Source organism: Sander lucioperca, chromosome 7 (genome assembly GCF_008315115.2).
Source record: "Sander lucioperca isolate FBNREF2018 chromosome 7, SLUC_FBN_1.2, whole genome shotgun sequence".
Taxonomy (NCBI): Eukaryota; Metazoa; Chordata; class Actinopteri; order Perciformes; family Percidae; genus Sander; species Sander lucioperca.
In genome coordinates this window covers 11,626,627-11,652,427 of record NC_050179.1, presented here as the reverse complement: position 1 = coordinate 11,652,427, position 25,801 = coordinate 11,626,627, and the positions used below count along the sequence as shown (strand labels likewise).

The window sequence follows — 25,801 nt, the reverse complement described above, 5'->3', positions numbered from 1 at the left end:
GCCTGTTCAATGAAGTGTTGTCTGTCATGTCAGGTTGGATTTATTTTAAATATTATCTGTTGCTTGTGAAATGAGATTTTGTGAACATGTTGTTGTTTTTTTGCGGGAGCCAATATCTCTTGTTCTGTGTTACAAATTGCCAAAGTGTGTCAACAATAAACTCTGCAACAAATGATAGCAGTATAACCAACATAATAAAAACTGCCAACCACATTGGCAGCAATATACTATACTTAAAAAGCAAGTGTGGCTCCTTAAATGAAGGTGAGAGGAGATATGATAAACTCTTTATTTCCTCCTTGGGGAAACTTGTTTTGGGCTCAGCATCATTGCATTACAGAATGTTCCTCTCTAGACATACTTAGCAGGATAATTACAATTATTCTTTTTATATTAAAATACATTTCTTTGTCATGTTTTTGGGTCTCACCACACTTTTCAAATCAATATTCCTCCGTGCTTCTGCTCCATTCAGTGCTCTACCTTCTGCTGGAGATAAATAATCTCCTTCACTGACACTTGCAAAGCCCCCAACAGATGATAAAGCTAATTTGTGTCTGCTTACTAGGAGAAATTACGCATTATCCATTCTTAGAGGCAGACAACACTGGGACACATGGATGGAATGGAGTAGGGGGAAAAAATCATTCAGGGGCAAGACTCTACCAAATTTGAGATAAAGACCAGTGGAAAGCATCCAATTTTCCTGCAGCACTGAAAAAAACAGGTAAGGCTTTAACTTACTCATGTTACTGTAACAACAGCGCAGCATATATTTGGTGATTACATATTGTGGATTATCTCTTTGCTGTACTAAAATGCTTCTGTGCAGTTTAATTGTGTGTCACAATGTGTTTCTGAGAGTTTCCATTTGGAACAGAAGGATTTTGTTTATCCTCATAAACCCCGCTGTCCCAATGGTAGGTCAGTCAGTAAACACTCATGCTGCACTGCAGCCAAACTTTGTTCACATCCACAGAACTGTATTCTCAATTCTAGTAGCTATCCAAAAGTTTATAAAGTAATGAAATGTTTAGCTATAAATAAGTCTTATATTTGAATATTTCACCCAGTGTAAATATCATATACTGTAGCTTTAATGAACGGCTGCAGTCAACTGATATACTACAGTATATACGATACTGTATATACCTTGAAGCTAAGGGGAAATGAAAAGGGAAACTGGATTTTAAAGGGTTTGTCTAATCAGTTTATTTGATTGTAAAGCAAATATCTGTTGAATAGGCTGCTATCGCTATCATGCTTCCTGCTGCTGTGTAGTTTCCACTATGTATTGCCGTAATTTGGACAAGGTCGGTTTGGGGATCAAATTCAAACACATTACTTGTGTTTCTCCCTTATGATCATTCCAGTTAGTATCCAGTAGGGGGAGTTGCTGCATATCCAATGTGTCTGTGGACTAAAACCTGAATCTTTTCCCATCTGAAGCTCAGATATATTTTGTTTGATTCAAAGAAAAAACCTAATATATCTACTAAAAAACGTATACACTTTGCTCCTCTCATGTATGCAATATAATGTAACAGATCTGCTATAAGGTAGTTATATAAGGTAGGATAGTTTACGTTCATAGATTTAGAAGTCGAGGCACTTAAACATTGCATTTTCTGTCCAGCTAAACATTCATAATGTCGTAATGACATTGCATAACAGGTTTTAGTTGGTCTAAAAAGTGATAAATTCAGCACTAAAGTAATATAATTCATAACCACTAATACAAGCTCTGTTAATGAATAGCAAACTATTTGCTCTTATTCGTCAGGGTAGGCCTAAATGCAATGTCGTATTAAGTCTTAATAGTTTTGTTTTCCATCATTTTAGTTGCTGTTACATAAGAGGTCAAACTCTTAACAATACTTAACATCAAGCTGCTCTAAATCTGTGTTGTGAGACTACTTTATGTGGAACAAAACTACATGTAAAATTTTGCTGTCAAATGGGAACGAGAGATCAAATCTAACATTCATTGTATTCTGCTATAATCTAATGGTAACAAAACTATAACAGCAATGGGTCAGTAGGGTATTTTGCCCTGATAGTACAGATTTTTCTGAAGGTTGGTAGGTAGAAGGTGTGCAGTTTGAAATAATTGGTGAGACTAGTCCTGGTGTGTTTCTCCCAAAGAACTGCCTTCTAGCACATTCACATTACTGTGTGTTAAGTCTGGCTTTTGTCTCTGTATCCCACTCTGAATCTGTACATGCCTTTATGTGTGCACCCTGCCGGGACACTCCTGTCTTCCCTGTCAGACACACTGAGCTCATCTGGTGGGACAACCTTTGGCTTTCCGCCGGCTAACTTTAGCCTCACAGCTTGCATGGTCTCTCTAAGCCTGTTTTGGGGTTGTGGTGTTCCAAAGTAGATTTACCTTCAATAATCATTTATTAAATCTCTATCCATTAGACTGTGAGGCTTCGTAAGAGCCGGCTGCATTAAGCCTGATTATGGGATGCCCGGCAGAGGAAAAGGGTCTATGTGTCAAGTGTGTCATCGAGTGATTTATATCCCTGGCTGGGATCTCTGTCTTGTCAGTCGGGAGTAAGCTGCAGAGAGGAGAGAGAAGCGCTGAAACCTTTAATGATGTGAAACTTTGATCTTTTAAAAAAAAAAAAAAGTATAAATCCAAAGGTTGCTGTCATGCCTTGGTTCTGTAGCGGGTATCTCTGGTTTCTGTCTGTTTCTGATATTGACGTTGCCGCTGAACCCTGACCAGTTGCCAGTCTCGAAGGATCCCTTTCCAAGTCGTTTTGACTTAAAGTCTTCAACATGGACACCAAGGGCCAGAGTAGCACCTTTAAACGGCCCTCCCTCAAACGCTCCGCATCTGGTTCGCAGAAGGTAAGATTAAGCCTGTTCTGTCACATTCAACAGGTGCTGAGCTGTTTTTTTTTTATATTTGTGTTGAAAAAAAATGTGTTCTGATATTATGATATTTCTCTTGAAATCTACTCTCACCAGCCACTTTATACGGTACTGGGTTGTACCCCCTTTTGCCTTCAGAACTGTCCTAATTCTTTGTGACATAAATTCAACAAGGTACTGGAAACATTCTTTAAATTTTGGTCCATATTGACATGACATCATCACACAGTTGCTGCTGACTTGTCGGCTACACATCCATGATCCCAAACATCCAAAGGATGCTCTATTGGATTGTGATCTGGCGACTGCGGAGGCCATTTGAGTACAGTGAACTCATTGTCATGTTTAAGAAACCAGTCTGTGGTCATAAAGGGATGGACATGGTCAGCAACAATACTCATGCTCAGTTGGTACTAAAGGGCCCAAAGTGTGCCAAGAAAATATCATTACACCACCACCACCAGTCGATACAAGGCAGGATTGATCCATGCTTTCATGTTGTTTACGACAAATTCTTCCCCTACCATCTGAATGTTGCAGCAGAAATCGAGACTCATCAGACCAGACAATGCTTTTCCAATCTTCTATAGTCCAGTTTTGGAGAGCCTGTACCAATTGTAGCCTCAGTTTCCTGTTCTCAGATGACTGGAGTGGCACCCAGTGTGGTCTTCCGCTGCTGTAGCCATCTGCTTCAAGGTTCGACATGTTGTGCATTTAGAGATGCAGTTATACATAATAAAGTGAGTGTGTTTGTTGCATTTATTTTGACAAATGTTTGGTGTTGTTTTATAAAAGTTATCTATAAATGGATAGCTTCCCTTTATCTTTTTTTTGTATTTTGTGAAACCATATGACTGTCTGATAGTCTGAGAATGACGTGTTGCACAGCATGTGACATGAAACCATTACTATGAGCTGGCCACATTTGTTCCTAACCAATCATTTCAGAGCCCCTATGTCCGGCATAATGACATGCACCATTTAGGACTGCTGGCTGCATATATTGGTGTGCATATGGTCTGCCCTGCAAGCCCCTCAAACTTACTGTTAAGTGGTGTTCGAAGCTGAGCAGGCTTCAAGAGCCGCTCCCTCCAGTGCTGCAGTTTAATCCTTCATAATGGCCCAGTATGGACGACCACAGCCATGACAGATTATAGACTTTTGTATATTTCTTAAGTCTGCTTTCATGTGATTAACACACTCCTGTTAACATGTCCTTGAAAGCAAAAAAGATGTGATATTTACATAGATGCATGCCTCTGCTCCCCATTTAACGAGCAGTGCATGCTTGGATTAGAGCATGCACACTGCGAACTGTTTGGTGTTGCTTTTGCAGATGCATGTAAGCATAGGACAGTGGAGGACAAAGAACAAAAAACACTTTCTTATTTAAATAGTTTAAAAATAAATGGTGAGTAAACCTAAACAAGTTTGAACGCTTCTACTTTTCCAGAAAAAAAAAAGATGGAAAATGAACTGTAAAATATATTGTAAAACATTTTGAATTCATCCTCTGTAGATTACATATAGTCCATATAATCAACATCACAATGTTCCGGTAAGCATTTCTTTTTTAACCATGTGGTTAAATCAGCCCGACTCCTATATCAACAATGTATCTGACACTGACATCTTGTGTGATGGGTTTCTATAAATTACAGCGGGCATTATTTACTGAGATTAATATTCTTTGTATAATCCACAGCCTTTTTATATGCGGTTTTACTCTGTAAAGCAATCAGCAATGTCATGGCTCTCAGCTGCACTTTTAATGAGATCCGATATATTGCTAAACATAAACTCACTGGCTGCACAGACCAGACTGCTGAGAGATAACATTGTCCTTTTCTTTGGATCATGCCTATTTGTCATGTTTTTACGATAGTCTTTAATCGTGGATTTATTTGAATGATAGGTGATAGGTCATCATTTACAGTGGTTAATGGTATGGAGAAGGATTTATTTTTCATCCTTGGTATACTGCATCAGTAATAGAGTAAAAGCGATATCTCTTTGAATCTGGGTGGATGACACATGATTAGAAATAAGGGTAAACGTCTCCAACAGAGAGCACATTCAGTGAAATGTCTTCACATGATATTACCTTGTTGCCACAAATGAACTTCTATCTGTTACACAGATAACGTTGTTCTCCAGCAAATGAACTGCCTCTTCTGACCTTTTACCTCGTTTGCTAAAAATTTAACGTTTATACGTTTAAAAACGTTTATATTTCTTTGATCCATAGGGGGGAAATTACAATTTTAATTCAATTTTAATTTAATTCAGTTAGATGCTTAAGGCTCAGCAGTTTGGATAGACATCTGAAACCATCTGCACCCTGATGGGTTTGAATAATTACTGATGAGTTCTGTGCTCAGACCCTTAAAACAAATTTGCTGTAGCAATAAGAGACAACAAAATCAATTTAAATGTTTAAATGTTTAAACAAATCCTACATTTTTCACTTTGGGTTTGCAAGATCATATGACTGTGTGATGTAAGCGTCAGGCTTAGGTCAGGTGAGGGCCAAGAATTCTCAAAAAGCTTTAAGGCTCAGGGTCAGGGGCTGGACTAAAGCAGACCCCATACGTGTGAAGGTCTGAGTTTGCAAAGTTTCTGAAAGTAAGATCTTCAAATGTTGCAGCATTCTGTAATGAAGTTGAGTTAAATTGGTTTCTCATTACTTAAGTGCAAACTTACCTGGGTTGTTGTACCTAAATTATGAATCAAACCAAATTAATTTGTATAAAAGATGCGTTCAAAGCAAAGAGAATTGCCTTAAAGATTTAAGTGCTATGGAAATTCTTACACCCCATAAACAAGGTGATATGTTTGCTACCTATCAGCCATAAGTTGATATTTTTATATTGCAGAATCAAACAAACACTCAAAATCATATCTGTTAATTGAGTGTTGCTGTTATAGTACTAGTAACATTTACATATACGTACTGTCAAAACCTTTAGTGACTTGCCGTCATACCTTATGAAGATTGTTAGAGAGGATTTCATCTAAACCTGTTTCCATACTGGTGTATGCTTCTCTTCTAATACAAAGAAGATTTTATACCTGTTAGTTTTTACAGAGGTGCTCTTTATTCTGATTTCTTGATTTTATGTAAAAAAAAAAATATATATATATATATATATATATATATATAATATAATATAATATATTATATATAATATATATATATAATTTGCTCTCTTTTTCAGTTTGGGTAAAACCAGCAGCTTTAAAACATGTCTTATGACTCCCTCAACTCTTGGGGATAATCAGTGACATGTTGGACTCATGTGATGGCTAACTGGATTTTCTAACCCTGGAGGAACAATGAGTGCATTTACAAACAGAGCTGACTGAAAACAGTTATCGTCACAGTTAATGCAAATTTGTCTGTCCAGAGCCTGTAACACGAGTGTGTTGCCTTGTCCAAATATCTTTCCCCTCGAGTGAAAATATGTAAAAGGCAGCTTTTTATTCAGTCCACGTGGGATCGACCATGAGTCTGGAATATTTTTTTTCCAGACAGTAAAGAAGTCTACATGGGCTTCCTTCCTGTCACACTGCATCAAGCTCCAACCACATCGCCATTCAATACCAAAGCTGAGCAATTAGTTGCTTTTATCTTCAACCCTGGTGACATTCCGTTAGGACCCCCAAAACCTTTCTGATCCATTTCACTTGTGCTGATGAGGCTTTTGTTGTGTGGAGTCCATTGTTACTACAATATTCAGAATAAATCACACTATTGATCTTACTCAACCTAATAAAGCCACCGACTGTAAACAATTATGTGTTCAAAATGCACTGAAATTGACCAGGTCAGATGTTCAGCGTACAGAAATAAAGCCATCATTATACCTTTTCTGTATGACTGTTGGGAGCTGAACAGTCCGTGTAATTGTAGCAGCACTGAAACAAATTTGCTGTGATGTGCCTCACTAAGCTGTGGGTCAGGAGACCAGGGCCATGTGATTGCAGTGCAAAAAGGCATGATTGTATGGCATGCATCTTGACTGACACAAATACTATGGCTACTGCATTGTGAATCTGGTAGAAGTACTTATTCTTGAAAAAATTCAAAAATCAGAATAGAAACATAAAAAACCAGAGCAATATACTGTGTTTGGACGAAAAGCACCATTGCATCAGTTCAGCTGATAAAAAAGAGGTCATAAAATATATTGTATACCTTTTATGTGGCCTCCTCAGCAATCCAGCAATTATAATTTCCATTTCACACAGTTGTCTTTTGTTTTGAGCGACCATTTTCTCTGAAAATTCTGCACGTTGGAATGAAATTATTGTTTATTGTTCTGAGGCTTGTCTTAAGTCTCGTTAATTTGCTTGGTGTGACACAATCTGATCCTGCAGGTTTTTGTTAAGTGCTCAAAGGCAGCTCTTAACGAGGCAGCTGGTTGCTGACTGGATTTTGGTTTTAATTGCTGTGGTTAATGAGTTTAAGTACGCTGAAATAACTGCGACATGCTCACCAAACCCTTCTGGAAATGCGCTTTGTTTTCCTCGGCTATAATTAACAGCGGCCCACGTTCTTTTTTTTTTCTTTTTCTTTTTTTTTTACCGGAGCAGGACCAAAAGGGGAAAGTTGGGGGAGATGTTGGGCTTCTTTCTCTCTGTCTTTCTGACTCATCAACCACCAACCTCCTTTGTCTTTTTCACTCTGAGTTACAGTCAGGCTCAAAATTGCTCACTTCAACCATAAAAGGAGAGCTTATTAAACCAGTTCACATGAGGAAGGTTTTAAATGGATGTCTACAACTTTGTGCCTGTTAACTCCATCTCAGCTTCTAGCTCACCTAATGCCTTCCTCTAGCTCCTGAAAACCCTTAATGACTTTAAATAGTTTAAATTGAATTATTTCATTAAGTACAGCATGTGCAATAAACATGATTCACTTTAAACTAATCTCAATAGGTCATATTTGACTTTTCCTTACCCAAACAGAAGCCTATTGATATTCCAATGATCTATTTTAGCCCACACTTTAAACTGTTTGATACCAGATAGCAGCCAGTAGGCTAAATGTGATTTTTGTTTAAACAGTGGCATTCATTTTCACCCTGCTGGAAGGATATTTATTCTACAAAATCACAGAAGTTTGTAAAATGCAAATCCATTTCACATAAGCAAAAATTAAAAAGCAAGATGAAGAAAATATTGAATAGCTGGTCTGCTGAGTTTTCTTTTCCTCCACCAAAACATGGTGGATAGAAATAGAGATTAACTGCAATTAGCATTGACTGACCTTGCCCCCAACTGGAGACCAGTCATGTCTTAACAAGGCGCCTTCCAAAAGAATGCCTGCATCCAATTCTCTCAATTATGCAAATTGGGTTGAAATCAAAGTAGTTGGAGGGGGTGAAAATGTTTCAAGTGAAAAGTTGGGGAGTCCTCTGAACGAGACTGCAGTGCTTTTAGGTTAGGTTAGTCTGCTCCGTCTTCTGACACAAACTAAGATTTTCCACACTGTGAAGTGAACACAAAGAAAGGCGTTTCAACAAATTGGGAGATTAGGGGCCGGTTATCAAAGTAGATTTATTGTGCCTTGTTCAAGCGAAGGATGAAAATACCCTGTGGGCATGGAGAAGGGGTCATGGGACTCCCAAAAGGATTACCTTGAACTGGAGTCATGAGACTGAGGCGAACAAAGACCCTGCTCACATGCTCACCATATTAACTGGCCCTCATAAAGTGAAGAAGTTTCATGTCTTGTGGGATTCAATAAGAGCACTTGACTGGGAGTGCAGCACCAGGAGAAAGCTCTGCTGGAGGAGCAGCAGACTGTAGACTTCCTCTCTACTCTCTGGGCTGAACCTCCAGCAGCACTTGAGATAGGACTCTGCATCTCGGACAGAAGATTGTGTGTAAGTGTATCTACATTATGTATCTGCAACTCTTTTAAAACTTAATCGCATCTCTTTATTGACAGAATGAGTTAGATATTACAGAGAGGTGGAACAAATTATAGGTGATGGAAAGTGAATTCAGATGTGGTGAATCAGAACAGGCAGCACTGTATGAATTCTGGGTGTGTAATGATGCATGATAACACTGAGATGGAAAACTGCTGAAACAAGACAGACAGCAACAACGGCACTCTACCTCTGACTTTTTGCCTCAGACTTTTTGAAAATACAAGGTGGTGATATTTTTTGTAAAAAAAAGCTACCTCGGTAAAATTATTTGTAAATTACATCCGCTATTCAAATTGTCTTCATTCAAGCAATTAGTTTAACTTTCAAAAGGAAACAACAAAAAATGACAACGCAACTAAATAAATAGGAATCCTGTGTATTTTTAGCTTAGTGATTTTATTTACTCAACCAAGTCATTATTAGATGACTATTTAGTCTGGTGGGTAAAGTCAGGTCATTCCAGAAGCAAACAATATTGGGGTGCAGAAAAGAACAAGGTTTATTTATAGATGTATGAAGGGAAGGATGAAAAGTGTGGATGAAAAAAAATATATTTTTGCAGACCTTAACAGGGATGGTATTGGATTTTGCAGCCGCCCTGCTGCTCCTCCTCCTGGCTGGCTGAGGCCAATTGTGCAGATAAAGAGAGAACAGTAACTGTATTGTGTTATTGGCACTTGTGATTACTGTTCACAAGACAAGACTCACAAGTCTTTCATTTATTCTCTTATGACTTCTGAATCATAGGTGAAGTTAAAATAGAGATTATTTTAGTATGTTTTAAGCTATCAACGTTGTTATCAATAATGTTTTTTTTTCCATTTAACTTCCGAGTGTTTTTATGGAAAGATTTGCTTCCAATGCTTCAGTTTTAATTGGGCCTCCACCGTCAACAATGGCCCTCAGAGAAACTCTGCTTTGAACTCAGGTTATTTTTGCTCAGCACTGGAAAAACATCAGACAGCAATCAGAGCAGGATTTAACAAAGTGCGTGGACATAGTACTTTTGTGCGATGCTTTTCACTGGCTGCTTATCAAGCTCGAGCAGACAATGAAAGGTGTTAGTCAACATCAACTGTGCTCTAATAATCTCAGGACTAACAAAAACAAATGCTCAACCTTGCTGTGTACAATGTTTTTGCCTGTTGATACCAGTCTGTACGCAATATAAACTGTATTCACTTCAATTTATATATTCTCCTCTCTCACTGGGTCTCTTTGCAGGATGCATGTAGTCTTCATCTCTTAGCCTGGATTACTACTGAGAGGATTTTGATAGTGAAATTTAAATTCAGATATCTGCAAAGATGATCTCCCCATGAATTTAGTATGACAATATGTGAGCTAACACTTTTCTCTTCTCTCTTATCTTTTCTCTTTACAGGCACAAAAAGCTTGGATTGAGAGGACCTTTTCTAAAAGAGAATGTATTCACAAATTTCCCACCAAGGACCCGACCAGGTAATTACGCTCTTCAAATTGCTTTTTAAATGGTTATTTATTGTTTGTGGTAAACATATGGCCACAGGTTACAACAGCAGCTATGTCATTATCATTTGAACATGACTCCAAACCTTATTAAAACAACTCAAATGTATTGAAGTTTCACTAACAATGTTGCTCCTTTTTACTGCTTGAGAGAACTTGCTACAAACAATTTTCATTTTACTAAAAATAAGTTTAAATGTAAATGTTATGTTTAAATGTAAATGTTATGTAGGCAGACTGGTAAAACTTGTCAATTGGGCCTCAATTTTGATATAATAATATGTAACTCATAAATTCATATTAATGCTCCATATTCACTTTTTAGAAATAATATCTCTTGGTTTATTCATTAATTGACTACATTATGACACAGATTATCAGACAACCTGATTTTTCAGAGTGTATTCGAGAGCAGCCACGCAGTGCAGGCCTTTGTTTGCCGAGGCACGGATTTCCCAGAAATGGAAACAGTCATGAAAGAGCCTGTGCGATGTGTGTTTCGAGGAAAAGACACAGCCTTCATGAGCACACTAAACAACACTTTAGTGGAAGCTCAATTGCTTCTAGTCATGGTTCAACACTGCTCAGGGATTTCTATGAATAATCAACACACGTTTTCATGTTTAGAAATCAGGGCCACACAGCCATATGGGGCCCAGGACTGACATGGTAACTCAGTGATGCTTGTTCTATGATCCATGTAGATGTGCCTGTGGTCAGCTGACATCGCAACACGTGGCCATCCCTGCTGGTGCCAACTCACTAGAGGAAGCGAACCAGCTGGTGCAGATTGACACCCCAAAGGATAAATGGAGTGTGATCAAGCACACCAGGACCTACCCAACAGACGCCTTTGGCTTGATTGAGTTCCAGGGTGGAGGATTCGTCAACAAGGCCATGGTGAGTCTCAGCCACTGAAAAATGAATTCAAAGTGACTATGTGGTTTAATTAGAAATAAGTCACAATACTGTTCTCTTCCCTTTTCTTTCCAAGTATATCCGAGTCTCCTATGACACCAAACCTGACAACCTCCTGCATTTGATGGTGAAGGATTGGCAATTGGAGCTGCCTACCTTGCTCATCTCTGTACACGGAGGTCTCCAGAACTTCGACCTCCAACCCAAACTCAAGCAAGTGTTTGGCAAAGGCCTGATCAAAGCTGCCGTCACCACCGGAGCTTGGATCTTCACGGGTGGAGTCAACACCGGTAGGATGCTGACAGTTCACGATGCTTTTAATGTTCACTTAGCAAAATAACAATTTGTGACATTAGAAGATTACCTTTGCTCTAAATTGTCATTACATAATAACCTATTCTGCAATTTCCTGGGGGAGATTTTACCAACCTATTGTCACAGGTTTAAGCACTGTAATTAGAGCTTTTTTTTGTGGAAAAAACAAATGACAATCTGTGTGGAGTTTGCACGCAGTAACCACAGTGTGACCCATGATGCAGCCCCGCTAGGCAGATGAAAGAGCCATTATTCATGTTGCTATATTTTGATCTTTACACCATAGGGGTGATCCGTCATGTAGGAGACGCCTTAAAGGACCATTCCTCCAAGTCACGAGGGAAGGTGTGCGCTATAGGAATTGCTCCATGGGGGATCCTGGAAAACAAAGAGGATCTCATTGGAAAAGATGTGAGAATATTTGCTGCATTTAGTTTCCAGAAAAAAAGACCCTTTCTTACTAATATTCCTTCTTAAAACATTTCAAACTAATTTCTCCTTTTTTTCTCCAGGTAAACAAACCCTATCAGACAATGGCAAACCCTCTGAGCAAGCTGGCTGTGCTCAACAACAGCCACTCCCACTTCATCCTGACTGACAACGGCACCTGTGGGAAGTACGGTTCTGAGGTCAAACTCCGCCGGCTGCTGGAGAAGCACATCTCCCTGCAGAAGATCAACACGCGTAAGTCACACAGCGCTCCGTAGACATAAAACATCCTCCATGGTGTGTGAGCCTTGTTTGACATGTGGATGGAGAACTCCTCTGTGGCCTGTGGGCTTCCCTTTGTCATCCTATGCCTGGAGCTCGGATAAGGCAGGGACAGCAAAGGGATGCTCAACTGTCACCAATGACTTCACTCCCTCACTTCTCTGGTTGTGTCTGTTCACACATCACATCGACGTGTTCTGCTTCAACAGTTCATTCCCAAAGTTCTGTTATCATGCAGTGACACTTAATGTAATAAATGGATGGAAGGACTCAGTATTTTTGACTGTGTGTTCCAGGTTTGGGTCAGGGGGTTCCTCTTGTGTGTCTGATAGTGGAGGGAGGCCCCAACGTGATCTCCATTGCACTGGAGAGTCTGAGAGACGAGCCTCCTATCCCCGTGGTGGTGTGTGACGGCAGCGGCCGAGCTTCCGATATCATTTCTTTCGCACACAAGTTCTCAGAGGATGATGGGTGAGAGTTTTAGATGATTTTTTCTTTATTGTACTTGGATATTATTCTTCTGGTTAAAAAAAAAAAGAAGCTGAAATTTAATCCTTAAATCGCCTCTTCCAGCCAGGTTAGTGATGATGTCAGAGAGCAACTCTTGGTAACTATTCAGAAGACTTTCAATTATAGCAAAAGCCAGTCGCAGCAGATCCTGCTCATGGTTATCGAGTGCATGAAGAAAAGGGAACTGGTGAGTAGAATACACTGAAAAATAAGGTGTTATTATCTTCAAGCTATTCCACAACTATCTTTTATTTGAAAATAACATGTCTGCGCCAATCAATAAATTGTGTTGTTGTGAAGCATCTGGTCTCCATCGTCATTTATCCATTCCACTCATCTGTGTATTTCCATTAACATATTGAATAAACTTAATCCCCACAACGTGCTTGTCATTTCTCCTTGTGTGGTATGTTCATGTAATCTGGGGCATTCGCAGCTTCGCTGTAGGACATCATCAACCCTCATGTATAAGCACACAGCTGTAAAGTGATGTTGGGTGTCTGACTCTGCAGTGACACACTACTTCGATGTAAACAATGCAGTTCATGGCTCCATGATGAAGCACACACCCTGGTGAGAGTCTTCACAGATAGCAGATTAATCCCTGAGCTGAGAGTGTTTCTCCAAAGTGTGTGCTAGAAACCTTGGCACATAAATAGTGGCAGCATTTGTGCATCTCCAGCAGATTTCCATAAGTGATGTTATTAGTAGTTTGTAATGGCCCAGCACATATAATCTCCAGACTCCATACATTTGGGTGGGAAAGATCAGTGCACACTACCACCTGCTTAGCAGAGGCTTTTACTTCATCCATTCACAGTAAGCATGCAGCACACAGATGGAGGAGAGGATCCATCTCCCTAATCCTCCGCCAGGTTCCCCTCTCTCTCCATCCCCAGGCTTTTTTTCAGTCAACAGAGTGCTATTACTTCAGCAGCGACTCTGCATCCTCTATCCCCAATGTATTAGACTGCCTAATGCGCCAACACACAGATAAGCAACTTAAACTGCTTTTTTCAAGGATCACACCGATGTGGGCATTTAGTTTTCACTGATACCTGACCCAAACAATGTGACAGAGCTGCCAAGTTGTTTGAGCGCTTTATACGCAACTAAGAGTGTTTGAGCGCTTTATACGCAACTAAGAGGCCACACTATTGCCTGCTCTTAATCTAAAGTGCCATGACTAACCAACAGGTGAATCAGTGTCACAGTCCAGTCCCCAAATAATCCTTTCTTCCTAAGTAAATCCCATGTGAACAGCTGGGTTAGACAAATAACACTGATTTAGAGGGCTGAAATTTGCTGTGACACCAGAATGCAATATTTAAACAAATTAAGAGTTTACCATCATTAAAAATCCCTATTTGCAAAAAGCACACAGTGTACCCTGCAAGTGTCTAAAGAGCAACACGAGTTTTCAGTCCCCATACTGCTGCTCATTAACAACGCATCCCAAGACCAGCCCTGAAATCCCTGGCGCTGTCCCACACATTCATGCCAACCCAATAATTCCATTTACCATGGCTGCACTTGTGACAGACCCATCAGCGTAATTTCATCTGATATAGTTGAGTCTATAACAAGAAAAGCACTATCACACTGTCTGACAAGTAAAATTGGCTGTTTGTGCTCTGAGGGTCAGCCTGCTGCTGAAAGAATCTCCCATCAGTTCATCACCACATGTTTACAGCTGCAGTGAGAGTGGGAATACAAATCAACTTGTTTATTCATTCATCCATTCATTCATTTATGTGGTTTGGTATCAACTGAATCAACTATTACAGTATACTGTATGGCTTCACGTCTGCCATCGTTTCTTCTCTTTTCGTTTCTTTCTCACATGTAGATCACAGTTTTTCGAATGGGTTCTGAGGGACAACAAGATATTGAAATGGCCATTCTCACTGCCTTGTTAAAAGGTATTATCTGGCTGCATCACACTTAGACATCTCAACAGTATGTGTACTACAAGTATAACATCACAGCAATATTTTTCATGCACTGTACTACATGCTTCCTATTCTCTCTCTCCCGTTTCTTTTGCATCAGGCACGAATGCTTCAGCAGCTGACCAGCTTAGTTTGGCTCTGGCCTGGAACAGAGTGGATATTGCTCGCAATCACATCTTTGTTTATGGACACAATTTACCAGTGAGTGGTGCTCACATCTGAATAATAATAATAATACTAACAATAATAACAACTTGGATTTATTTAGCGCCTTTCAAGGTACCCAAGGTCGCTTAACAAATGGGGGGGGGGTCAAAGGACTTAGTGAAAAGAAATGTTTTGAGGTGCTTTTTGAACATAGGCAGGGATGGGGCAGAGCGGACGTGGAGTGGGAGACTGTTCCAGAGTGTGGGAGCATTGGCAGAGAAAGCCCTGTCCCCAAAAGTCCACAACCTGGTGCTGGGGGTGTCCAGCAGGTCCCTGTCAGAGGACCACAGGGAACGTGACTGAGTATAGGGGTGGAGGAGATCTGTGAGGTAGTGTGGTGAGAGTCCATGGAGAGATTTGTAGGTGAGGAGGAGGATCTTGTAGGTGATGCGTGACTTGACTGGCAACCAGTGGAGCTGTTGGAGGATGGGAGTGATATGCTGCCAGGGCTTCGTGTGGGTTAGAACCCTGGCAGCCGAGTTCAGCCGAGTAATGTAAATAAATGAATCATTCCACACTAGTGCACTACAGTTGCAAAGTTGGCAAGGATGTATTTAGTACAGAAGGAAAGAGTTTTGTTTTGAAATAGAGTTGCTCAAAGTCCCCCTCCACTCAAAAATGTGTTTGGCTTATTATTACTTCCCTTACCCCCCATCAGATATTAATTATTCCCAAAGCAAAATATTTTTATATGTGTTCAAACGTGTCTGCAGATGATCTTAAAATAACATAGTGTGTCCTCGACAGCAGCACAGAAAGATCTTCTTAAAACTGCGTTGTATTTCTCTGATGCACAAAATTCCAATGGTTTGATGTTATCAAATAATACTAACAGCAGAAAAGAGACTGATATGTTAATGCTAACGCTTTATTTTTGTTTACCTTATTTCCTGTTTGATAAGCCTGCCGGTGCCACGGCCAACAGTGCAACCTCTTTAATCCCAGGCCAGGATAAGCAAAGGAGTCCTGCCACTGCTTCTCAAAACAAAACCCGGGGTAAGAAGGGAAAGGGGAAGGGAAAGGCAAAGCCTGAACCTCCAGAAGAAACAGACCCGAGGAAGTTGGAGCTGACTCGTTGGGTAAGAATGGACGTTTATGACAACAACTCTTACGTCAGTTTAAAATATGAAAATAATAAGTCATGTCTTTGGTATTACTTCTTCTTAGGTGAACTCTCTGGAGCAGGCTATGATGGATGCTCTGGTGCTGGACAGAGTCGACTTTGTCAAACTGCTCCTTGAGAATGGGGTCAATATTCACCACTTCCTCACCATTCCCAGACTGGAGGAGTTATACAACACGGTGGGCCTGACACACTGCAGCAAATGAAAATGAGACTGAGAAGTTTTAATCCCTCAAAATACAGATGTGACAAATATGAAAATGGTTGACACTAATTACAAACCTTCTTCGTCCTGCTCTCTTCTCTCAGAAACTTGGCCCTGCCAATACGCTGAATGCCGTGGTTAGGGATGTCAAAAAGGTAAAATGATCTTTCCCACATTTTTGCTGCATAATGTCTACCATTTCAGACTATTTCAGGTTATATATATCATCTTGAGACACTTGTATGTGACTCTGGTGATTTTGCAGGGAAACCTTCCTCCAGATTATCAGATCACTTTGATTGATATTGGTCTGGTGCTGGAGTGCTTCATGGGTGGAGCTTACAGGAGCAATTACACCAGAAAGGCTTTCCGCAACCTCTACAATAATTTGTATGGACTAAAAAGGGTACGAATTGGTAAAAGAAAATAATTGATAATGACTAGTTCATCATATTAAGTAACATTTTGGTATTGATGATCCTGTTTTGTTCTCTTGTTGCAGCCAAAAGCTCTGAAGCTTCTAGGAATGGAGGTGTGGTATCCTCTTTACAACAAAATACTGTCAAGTAGCTGAAACAATACAACCACCACAGCAGAATAATATATCATCATGTTTTCATTTTGTTAGGATGATGAACCAAGGTCAAAAGGCAAGAAGAAACAAAAGAAGAAGAAAGAAGAAGAGGTGGAAATTGATGTGGACGACCCCGAGGTCTGTCGATTCAAGTTCCCCTTCCATGAGCTGATGCTGTGGGCGGTGCTGATGAAGCGCCAGAAGATGGCACTGTTCCTCTGGCAGCGTGGAGAAGAAGCTATGGCGAAAGCCCTGGTGGCCTGTAAACTGTATAAAGCCATGGCCCATGAGTGCTCTGAGAGTGAACTGGTGGATGACATCTCCCAAGACCTGGAGAACAACTCCAAGTCAGTACATATAAACTCTCTCACATAGGTTTCACTTGTAGTGTTTTTTTTTTCTCACCCCTCTGTGATCTCAAACTCTTTTGAGAAGTGCAATATAGAAATGGATATTATTGTTCACTCTCTCTCTCATAGAGAGTTTGGCCAGCTGGCCTACGAGCTGTTGGACCAGTCCTACAAGCATGACGAACAGGTGGCCATGAAACTCTTAACATATGAGCTGGTCAACTGGAGTAACTCCACCTGTCTGAAGCTGGCTGTGGCTGCTAAGCAACGCGAATTCATTGCTCACACCTGCAGCCAGATGTTGCTCACCGACATGTGGATGGGCTGCTTAAGGATCGGCAAAAATCCCGGCCTCAAGGTTGACATCACAAACTGTTTTCATTAAAAAAAATATTTCACAATGATATTAACATCACTTGTAGTATTGCCTTCACACTATTGTGAATACATATACTCATTTTGTCACCTAGGTTATTCTGGGAATCATCTTTCCTCCTTTCATTCTACTGTTGGATTTCCGTCTTGGAGATGATGCGTCCTATCAAGCACCTGGAGGCAAAGAACAGGGAAAAGAAAAGGATGATGACGCAAAATCCAGCAAGGTTCACACTAACCTTATTTGATTAATCCATTGTACACATACTGTTTATATGCCTTTCTTTGTCAAGGGTGAAACATGATAAGCTGAAACAAAGTGTTTGTTGTTATGTTGCAGGACCCTAATAATGATACAACTTCCCGAAAGGGGGATGAAGAGGAGGGCAGCACTAATGTCCGCAAAATCCCCATTGGCAAAAGGTTCTTTGAGTTTTATGACGCGCCATTCACCAAATTCTGGTTCAACACTGTAAGTTTCCCTCATGTAAACAAGAATGATTAATTCAATTTGACTTATAGTGTAGTGACTTAAGTGCACCAGCATTTTGGTATTTTCTCCTTCCAATAGATTTGCTATCTGGGCTATTTGATGTTGTACAACTACATAATCCTGGTGAAAATGGAGCGATGGCCATCTCTACAAGAGTGGACTGTCATTGCATACATCCTCACACTTGGCTCTGAAAAAGTCAGGCAGGTACAAGGCATTAAATATGATCAATTTTATCTGATTTGAGTCATTACATGTGTTAGAGATATTTCGTGGTATCTGCATGACCTTTAAACCCTGGTGTCTAGATTCTAATGTCAGAGCCGGGGAAGCTGAAACAGAAGATAAGTGTGTGGCTGGAGGAGTACTGGAACATCACAGACCTGGCTGCCATTTGCACCTTCCTTCTTGGGCTAATGCTACGGCTGCAGCATGAACCTTACATGGGCTACGGCAGAGTCATCTACTGCATAGACATCATCTTCTGGTACATTCGCGTATTGGACATCTTTGGAGTCAACAAATACCTGGGACCCTATGTGATGATGATAGGGAAGATGGTAATAGCGTTTAGTGCTTCACAAATCATGTGAAAATCGCATGACAGACATGACATGCACACTAATAGAATGAAAAGGAGTTCACACTGAGTTCAAATGTTTGCTTCTTCTCTTTCAGATGATAGATATGATGTACTTTGTAGTCATCATGCTGGTGGTGCTCATGAGCTTCGGGGTGGCTCGGCAAGCCATCCTTCACCCTGATGAGGAGCCAACATGGCGCCTGGCCAGAAACATTTTCTACATGCCCTACTGGATGATATATGGAGAGGTTTTTGCGGACTCGATAGACCGTAAGACTAGAGTTCATAGTAAGATTCTGTTTCCTGATTCTAGGCAGATGATCAGTGTTACATTTATTTGTATGTGTTAAATTCTGTAAGGTTTAGTAACAATATATTACACTGTAACCCCTCAATACTTTGTCTCCCTCTGCTGGCATATTTATAATAGCCTTCAATATTTGCATTGAGGAAAAGCAAGATTTGTATCATTACGTAGTCTCGTAAATCATGATCATCTGCCGTCAAGCGTTTTTTTCTGTCAGTGTTTCTTCTGTCAGGGTGAAGGCAACAAGCTGCTATCGAAAATAGCCTAAATTAGCAGGGTTATTAAATATGAAAACAGTTCTTTTCAGAGGAAGTTGCTAATACATCTGCTTCTTTTAATATTCTAAAAAAGAGGCCAGAGATTTAGAGTACACCAATTATCTTTAGTGTTTGATTAGTAACAAGTTGGAAAAAGATTTTAACACCAGTCCACTCTTTCATGGACATCAGCTTGACCTTGACAGAAGTACGATATAAAAATCCTATGTGTATTGATTTTAACGCTTTCTCCATGTTTCTCCAAGTCTATGCAATGGAAATCAACCGTGAGTAGTCTTCAAGCCAAGAATGCAATTCGAATCATTTCGCTAAAGATCTCAGAATAAATTCTATAGCCATAACTTATCTTTCCCTGCAGCTCCATGTGGTGAACATTTATATGATGAGGATGGGAAGAAACTGCCTCCATGTATCCCTGGTGCCTGGCTCACACCTGCCATTATGGCCTGTTACCTTCTCGTAGCAAACATTCTTCTGGTCAACTTGCTCATTGCAGTGTTCAAGTAAGTATATGCCCCAATGTCTAACTGCTCTATTATTTTTACAAGAAACATCTGCTTTTACAGTGTGTACTCACTGGTCTTGGTTTCCGGCCCCACAGCAACACTTTCTTTGAAGTCAAGTCCATTTCCAACCAGGTGTGGAAGTTTCAGAGATATCAGCTGATCATGACGTTCCACGACCGTCCCATCCTGCCGCCACCTCTTATCATCTTCAGCCACCTCTACATCCTTTTCAACAGGCTGTTTCGGCGGTGTGCCAGGAAGAGACAAGAGGGAGAGCTGGATGAGAAGGACCGCGGACTAAGTTAGTCACATCTAATGATATGAAACAAATACACACAATTTAACTAAGTGACTAATTTAGTCTCATCCTGAATCACAGATAGTAAAAATCATGTTGTAGTCCATAGATATACACTTACAGAACATCATGTGTCGATTTGTTTCTACCAGAGCTTAGGCTGAATCCAGAGGAGCTAAAAAGCCTGTATGAGTTTGAAGAACAGTGCGTGGAGGAATATTTCCGTGAGAAAGAGGACGAGCAGCAGTCTTCTAGTGATGAGCGCATTAAGGTTACCTCAGAAAGGTGAACACCCTTTTTGAGTGTAGCTTATATATTTCTAAGCGTGTTATAACAGTTTATACATGTACTTACATAAACTTTTGTTTCTCTGGTGTTCTTGGCAGAGTTGAGAATATGTCCATGCGTCTGGAGGAGGTTAACGAGAGGGAGAACACTATGAAGGCCTCCCTGCAGACGGTGGATCTGCGCCTGGCACAGCTGGAGGAGATCCACGGACGAATGGCAGTGGCCCTGGAAAAGCTTGCTGGGGTGGACAGACTGGAGCTGACCAGAACCTATTCACGAAACTCCTCTGTGTGTGAACCCTCCTCCCTACTTCGCCAGGGCAGTATTAACAGCGCTGATGGTTACAGTCTTTACCGCTTCCACATGGACATGGAGGAGTATGCAACGAAGCAGAAGGACACAGATGAGACAACTAAAACTGGTGTAGAAGGACAGAGGAGTCTGCGGAAAGCCTCCAGTATTTGTACTCTCAACACAAAGGAAGGTGGTCAGACCTTAGAGGTTGGGGGTGTGGAGAGATCACTTCCAAGTTCATGCGTGGACATTCTCATATCTCCATGTGAACAAAAGTCTGCATCATCAAGTCAAGACACTATATCCAACATGAAACAAGGCAGCACAGTGCTTCTAGATAGACTAAAGCCTTCTTCCCCACCAAAAAGGACTACATCCTTGAGATACTATCCAGTCGAAGACCAACCCACTTCTCCTTTGACAAAGAAGAGGGCTATGAGCACCATCATTATCAGCCCGCCTGATGAACCAGAGGAATCAGATGAACCCAGAAAGAAGGCCCAATTGCTGCCGGGAACCTCCTCTTCCCCAAAAAGGACTAAATCATTGAGATCTATCCCTTCTGAAATCCAAAGGCAGACTTCCCCTATCACAAAGAAGAGAGCTATGAGCAGCATCATCTACAACCCAGCCGAGGCAGGTGATGATGTGCAAACTGCAGACTACAAGACAGTAGTGGAGCAGGTCACTAAAACACCAGATCAGTGGCCAGCAAACTTGGAGTACCAGGTGCACCCCAGCACTACTGGTCACATGCCTAAAGTGTCAACAGTCAGAACTCTCACCCAGCAGTTTCAAGCTAGCACTGCACCTACAGAGCTTAAAAATAAGGAGGATCAGACTTTAAATATGTCTTTAGAAAGTGAGGGAGCTCGGCCAGCAGCAGAACCCGCGGCAGACCAAACAAAGATGAAAGCAAAGAGAAACCTCTCAGACGCTACCGAGTATCTGACTGTAGCCGATAATAAATATTTGCCATCTCAGAGGTCACAGAGCTTTAATGCCAGCGAGAGGAAAGCAAAGGTGGTTAGCAAGGAGCCAAGAGCCTCCAGCAGCGAGAGAGACCTTGTTGAAGTCGGCAGGATGGCAGGGGAAGATGTGGGGAAGAAGATGGAGGCAGAGAAGAAAGAAAATGATGCACAGGAAAAGAAATGAGCCACAAGAAAGAAATGAATACTACCAGCGAGTCAGAGAACTAGCCTGCCATCGACTGGAGATCACTGCTGACTATATGATTTCACAATAATGATTTAAATAGAATGTCAGTAATACAAAAAAAAACATTACCAATCTCTTTAACATTTCCAAGCATGCAGTTACTGTGAGTTGGCAGTGCAGAGTAGTGAACACATTACTCTCTCTTTTAAAGATCCAATTTCTTTACTGTCTTTCATTGGTGTAACGTACAGTAGCTTACAATCATTGACATTACAGCTTTCCCCAGTCGTGTTTTTATGTTGGATGTCTACATGTTAAGGTGAAAATAAAGTATATACACATCAGTCAATCAAAAACATGAACTTCCTAAATACAATTGACACTTTCAAATATTGTCTGTAAACATTTTCTTTTCCAATACTGCAATGTGCTTAATAATGAACCACTCAGAGGTATCCCTATATCTTTCATGCAAATACTGACAATCGCATAACAATATGTAGTTAGGTACAGCTCCCAAGAAACAAACAACCTTTCACAGTTTCATTTTGACACAGAAACCTGTATAAATTAAGGTTTCTTAAAAAAGACAGTAGGTTATATTTATACATATTTTTCTCTTTTCTATCACAATACTGTGACTCCTTCGAGGCACACATGAACAAATAGAAATGCTGCCAGTGCAACAGGAGAGATTATAGGCATATTAGTATACATGAATTTACACAGACAAATACAATCAATGCTGAGACTTGATATGTCTATCTGACAGCATCATCATAGTAAAATGATGACAATATGTAGTGTGTATAAAACAATGCTACAATTTATGAAAGAATCTGAATGTGCCCCATTTATAAGACAACTATCCAGAACTTTACTATATTTAATAAAGTCTATTTTCATAAGATCCAACAGAGGTATTATGAATGCCAACAGAATCACCTGTGAGCAGACCAGGGCAGGGCCAGCTACAAACCAATGCTGACGATCACGCACAAGTCTTTTGCATGAGCGGATATACAGTATCAGGCCTCATTCCTCATTGATCCCCTTCTGGTCAGCAGATCAGACATCTCAACCACTTATGAACCCGTGAGCTTCAGCTAGCATTATGGCCCTCCAAATATTACCACTGCTGCCGCCGCTGCTGCCAGGATGCCCGGGAGGCAGAAGCCCGCCAAAACAGCAAAGTCATGCTAGAGTCGTGAACACTAGAGGTGAGCACCCTAGAGGAGCGAACACTTGAAGAATTTTATCCTCTTTGACTTTTTCTCGGTGATCTTGACTGGTTTGCCTGATCCTCCGGCATTGTTGTCAGTCTAGCAAGGAAAGATATGATAGTGGAGAAATGTTATAAACAAAGGGCGTAGGTTTAGTTCCTGCATTTATATTCATATCAATCTAGCAAATAAACATTATTATGAAAGTGGTTATCAGGCTGTCCAAAGTATAGAAATACTAATGTATGTTCATTGCCGTACTATTGATAAACTAATGTCAATTAAAACATTTGGGAAACAAACACAACAAAAAGCACTGTCCAGGTACAAACATCCACCTCTCAGAGGAGAGGGCAGTTGCCTCTTTGTAGCCTGATAGGCACTCGCTACTGCTTGCAAAGCTTAATTGCTGTGAGTGAAGGAATAATTGAAAACAAGGGACACGTGCCCCCCAACCCCAGTGGAAATGACACCCTTGGCATCCATTATAAGAATCTATTAATCACTTACTGTCTTTGAGCTCAGATTGTGTAATATGTCCCTTCCCATGTTATAAAAAGCCTAGAATGACAAAACAAAACAAAACATGTTATTTTTTAATAACATGTTTTGCTATTATTGCTATTTATTGGCAATGTTACATCGTACTTTCAGGGTTAAAAAAAAATCTGCTTACCTCTTCTACATTTAGGCTAGACTTTGCACTGGTTTCCAAGAACTTAACTCCATAATCAATAGCCAGCTACAGTAAGTAAGATAAAAATACAATCTTAGTGTCACTCAAAAGTGCACAGCATTTCAATTTGTTTGAGACTGCTTGTTAGTAATGACTGACTGCAGAGACTCACTTTTTCACCTCTGTCTTTGGACACTTGTCTCCTGTCAGCCATGTCACATTTGTTACCCAGGATCATCTTCTCTACATCAGACGAGGCATGCTGGGAGAAGTTAAAACACTCCTTATGCAAAGTTGTTTGTCACTCTCGATACACAATATCAGACAGCAATTTCTACCAAATATAAATTAATTTATGCAAAAAATATTAGTTAAACTACTAATCAATTCATAGCTCACCTCTTCAATATTTCTAATCCAGTTTTTTATGTTTTCAAAGGACTTCTCATTGCAGATGTCATACACCAACATAATGCCCTGTAAAGAAAAACAATATCTCAGATCCAGTAGGGGTAGGAATCACCAGAGGCCTCATGAAGTGTGGACTTACCATTGCTCCTCTGTAGTAAGCTGTAGTGATGGTGCGAAACCTCTCCTGCCCTGCAGTATCCCTAAAAGCATAAAATCAATGCACAGATTTGTGTCACACTCAAGATTTATTTTTAAATAGAAAAAGCCTACTCAAATTACACTTACCAAATTTGAAGTTTGACTCTCTTTCCATCCAGCTCGATTGTTCTGATTTTGAAGTCTATTCCTGCATTTGAATAAACAAACACAGGCAGAGCGGTATATAGCTGATGCTTACTGCATTGCCTAGTTACAAACATTTTGCTCATGCCTAAGATGCATTATTGCAATAAGCCCTTTGTGAAGGAAAGTAACTTTTTCATGGACTGTTAATCCTATGTCAAGTTGTAGGATGATATCATTCAATGTCACAGCACAACTAGCTGCTGCAGAATATTGTGAAGCTTTATGGAGGATTAAACAATATTATAAAAATTGGAACTGAATGGAACAAAATAGGCTTCACATTTTTATAAGGTTTCCAAAGGTCAAACATATTTACTAGTTTGTATCTCAATAGTTAACCTCACTGGCGCCTATAAGCCATCAAGGACAGGAGATCATCATAATGTGTCTCTCTGTTCCATTGTCTTGCTCTTATGCAGCTCCTGTCCCTTTAAACAATGTGAGTCTGTATAATATTAGAAAATAGGTATTATTCCGACTATATTGATCACCTAGAGTGCAATGCAGTAAAACATAGTATTCTGTTGATATGGGTATGCATTATGTCAGATTTATCTTTAGGTGCGGCTGCAGGGTAACTCACCTATTGTAGATATGAAGGTGGTATTGAAGGAGTCCTCGCTGAATCTGAACAGCAGACATGTCTTGCCGACTCCGCTGTCTCCGATGAGCAACAGTTTAAAGAGATAATCGTACGTTTTCGCCATTTAAACACACTGTAGACTCCAACGTTTCGATAATAGAAGGCCGTACTGAGCCGGTATCCCCCGTCTGGAAATCCTCAGCTGTCAGACTGGCAGCAGACCGATGTCGAGATGAGTGATGTCATTTTCTACTTTGCATTATGGTCTACGTAGTTTAACTCTTGAGTTTAAGGGATACGTTTCCTAGGATGGCGCATTGACGCAAAGGATGGCAAGGCAATGGCCCGCCCTATTCCGCCTTACTCTGTCTCTGATTGGCTTACCTACCCTAACCAATTTCACTCCTCGTGCCTAGACCAACCAATCCAATTAACGAGAGAAACGAGTAGCAGCCAATGAGAGGCAGAGTAGGGCGTGTCATGCCTTCGCCATTATAATACAACCATGTAGGGAACGAAAATTTGTAGCCAGGACTTTATGCGTAGACAGTAGTCTTTGCTTTCCTTCTATTTTAAATAATCACTGGCTCTTATTAAAGAACGAAATACAAACATAGCAGTTGGTCGAATACGTCCATTATGTTTTCTGCTTTTTGATACATTTAATTTGTAGTCTCGCATATCTCCACAGCGCTGTCTGTGGGGTAACTAGCTTACCAGATATATCATAAGTCAATAGGATGTTTATTATATGATGATTTGAAAAAAATAATACATTAACACATATCAGATGTTTTATGAACTG

At 40.3% G+C, this 25,801-nt stretch overlaps 2 protein-coding genes across 8 annotated transcripts; one reads left to right on the top strand and one right to left on the bottom strand.

The window, feature by feature from the left end:
• The first annotated feature begins 598 nt into the window (after positions 1-598).
• Positions 599-22,148, top strand: LOC116038339 (transient receptor potential cation channel subfamily M member 1-like). Of its 7 annotated transcripts, none has more exons than XM_036002776.1 (27): positions 599-727; positions 10,210-10,286; positions 11,018-11,213; positions 11,308-11,521; positions 11,833-11,957; positions 12,059-12,230; positions 12,554-12,728; positions 12,831-12,954; positions 14,617-14,689; positions 14,820-14,920; positions 15,829-16,005; positions 16,094-16,228; positions 16,359-16,409; positions 16,520-16,660; positions 16,757-16,786; positions 16,883-17,175; positions 17,308-17,536; positions 17,649-17,780; positions 17,894-18,025; positions 18,125-18,253; positions 18,355-18,606; positions 18,725-18,917; positions 19,460-19,480; positions 19,573-19,717; positions 19,816-20,021; positions 20,171-20,303; positions 20,405-22,148. In XM_036002776.1, the coding sequence occupies exons 3-27, from the start codon at positions 11,211-11,213 to the stop codon at positions 21,753-21,755; spliced, it is 4,737 nt and encodes a 1,578-aa protein (XP_035858669.1). In that variant the 5' UTR covers positions 599-727; positions 10,210-10,286; positions 11,018-11,210; the 3' UTR covers positions 21,756-22,148. The 7 variants fall into 7 exon arrangements, 6 of the variants coding, with proteins under 6 accessions (XP_035858669.1, XP_031138514.1, XP_031138515.1 ...); XM_031282654.2 differs by lacking the exon at positions 599-727 and adding an exon at positions 2,475-2,859; XM_031282655.2 differs by lacking the exon at positions 599-727 and adding an exon at positions 2,476-2,859 and having other exon boundaries at positions 18,725-18,899.
• Positions 21,962-25,488, bottom strand: LOC116038341 (ras-related protein Rab-8B-like). Its single transcript, XM_031282659.2, has 8 exons — positions 24,997-25,488; positions 24,354-24,414; positions 24,208-24,268; positions 24,057-24,134; positions 23,830-23,919; positions 23,658-23,723; positions 23,492-23,542; positions 21,962-23,080 (listed from the first exon to the last, which is right to left on the bottom strand). Exons 1-8 carry the CDS (start codon positions 25,118-25,120, stop codon positions 22,988-22,990), a joined length of 624 nt encoding a protein of 207 aa, XP_031138519.1. The 5' UTR covers positions 25,121-25,488; the 3' UTR covers positions 21,962-22,987.
• Positions 25,489-25,801: the final 313 nt, after the last annotated feature.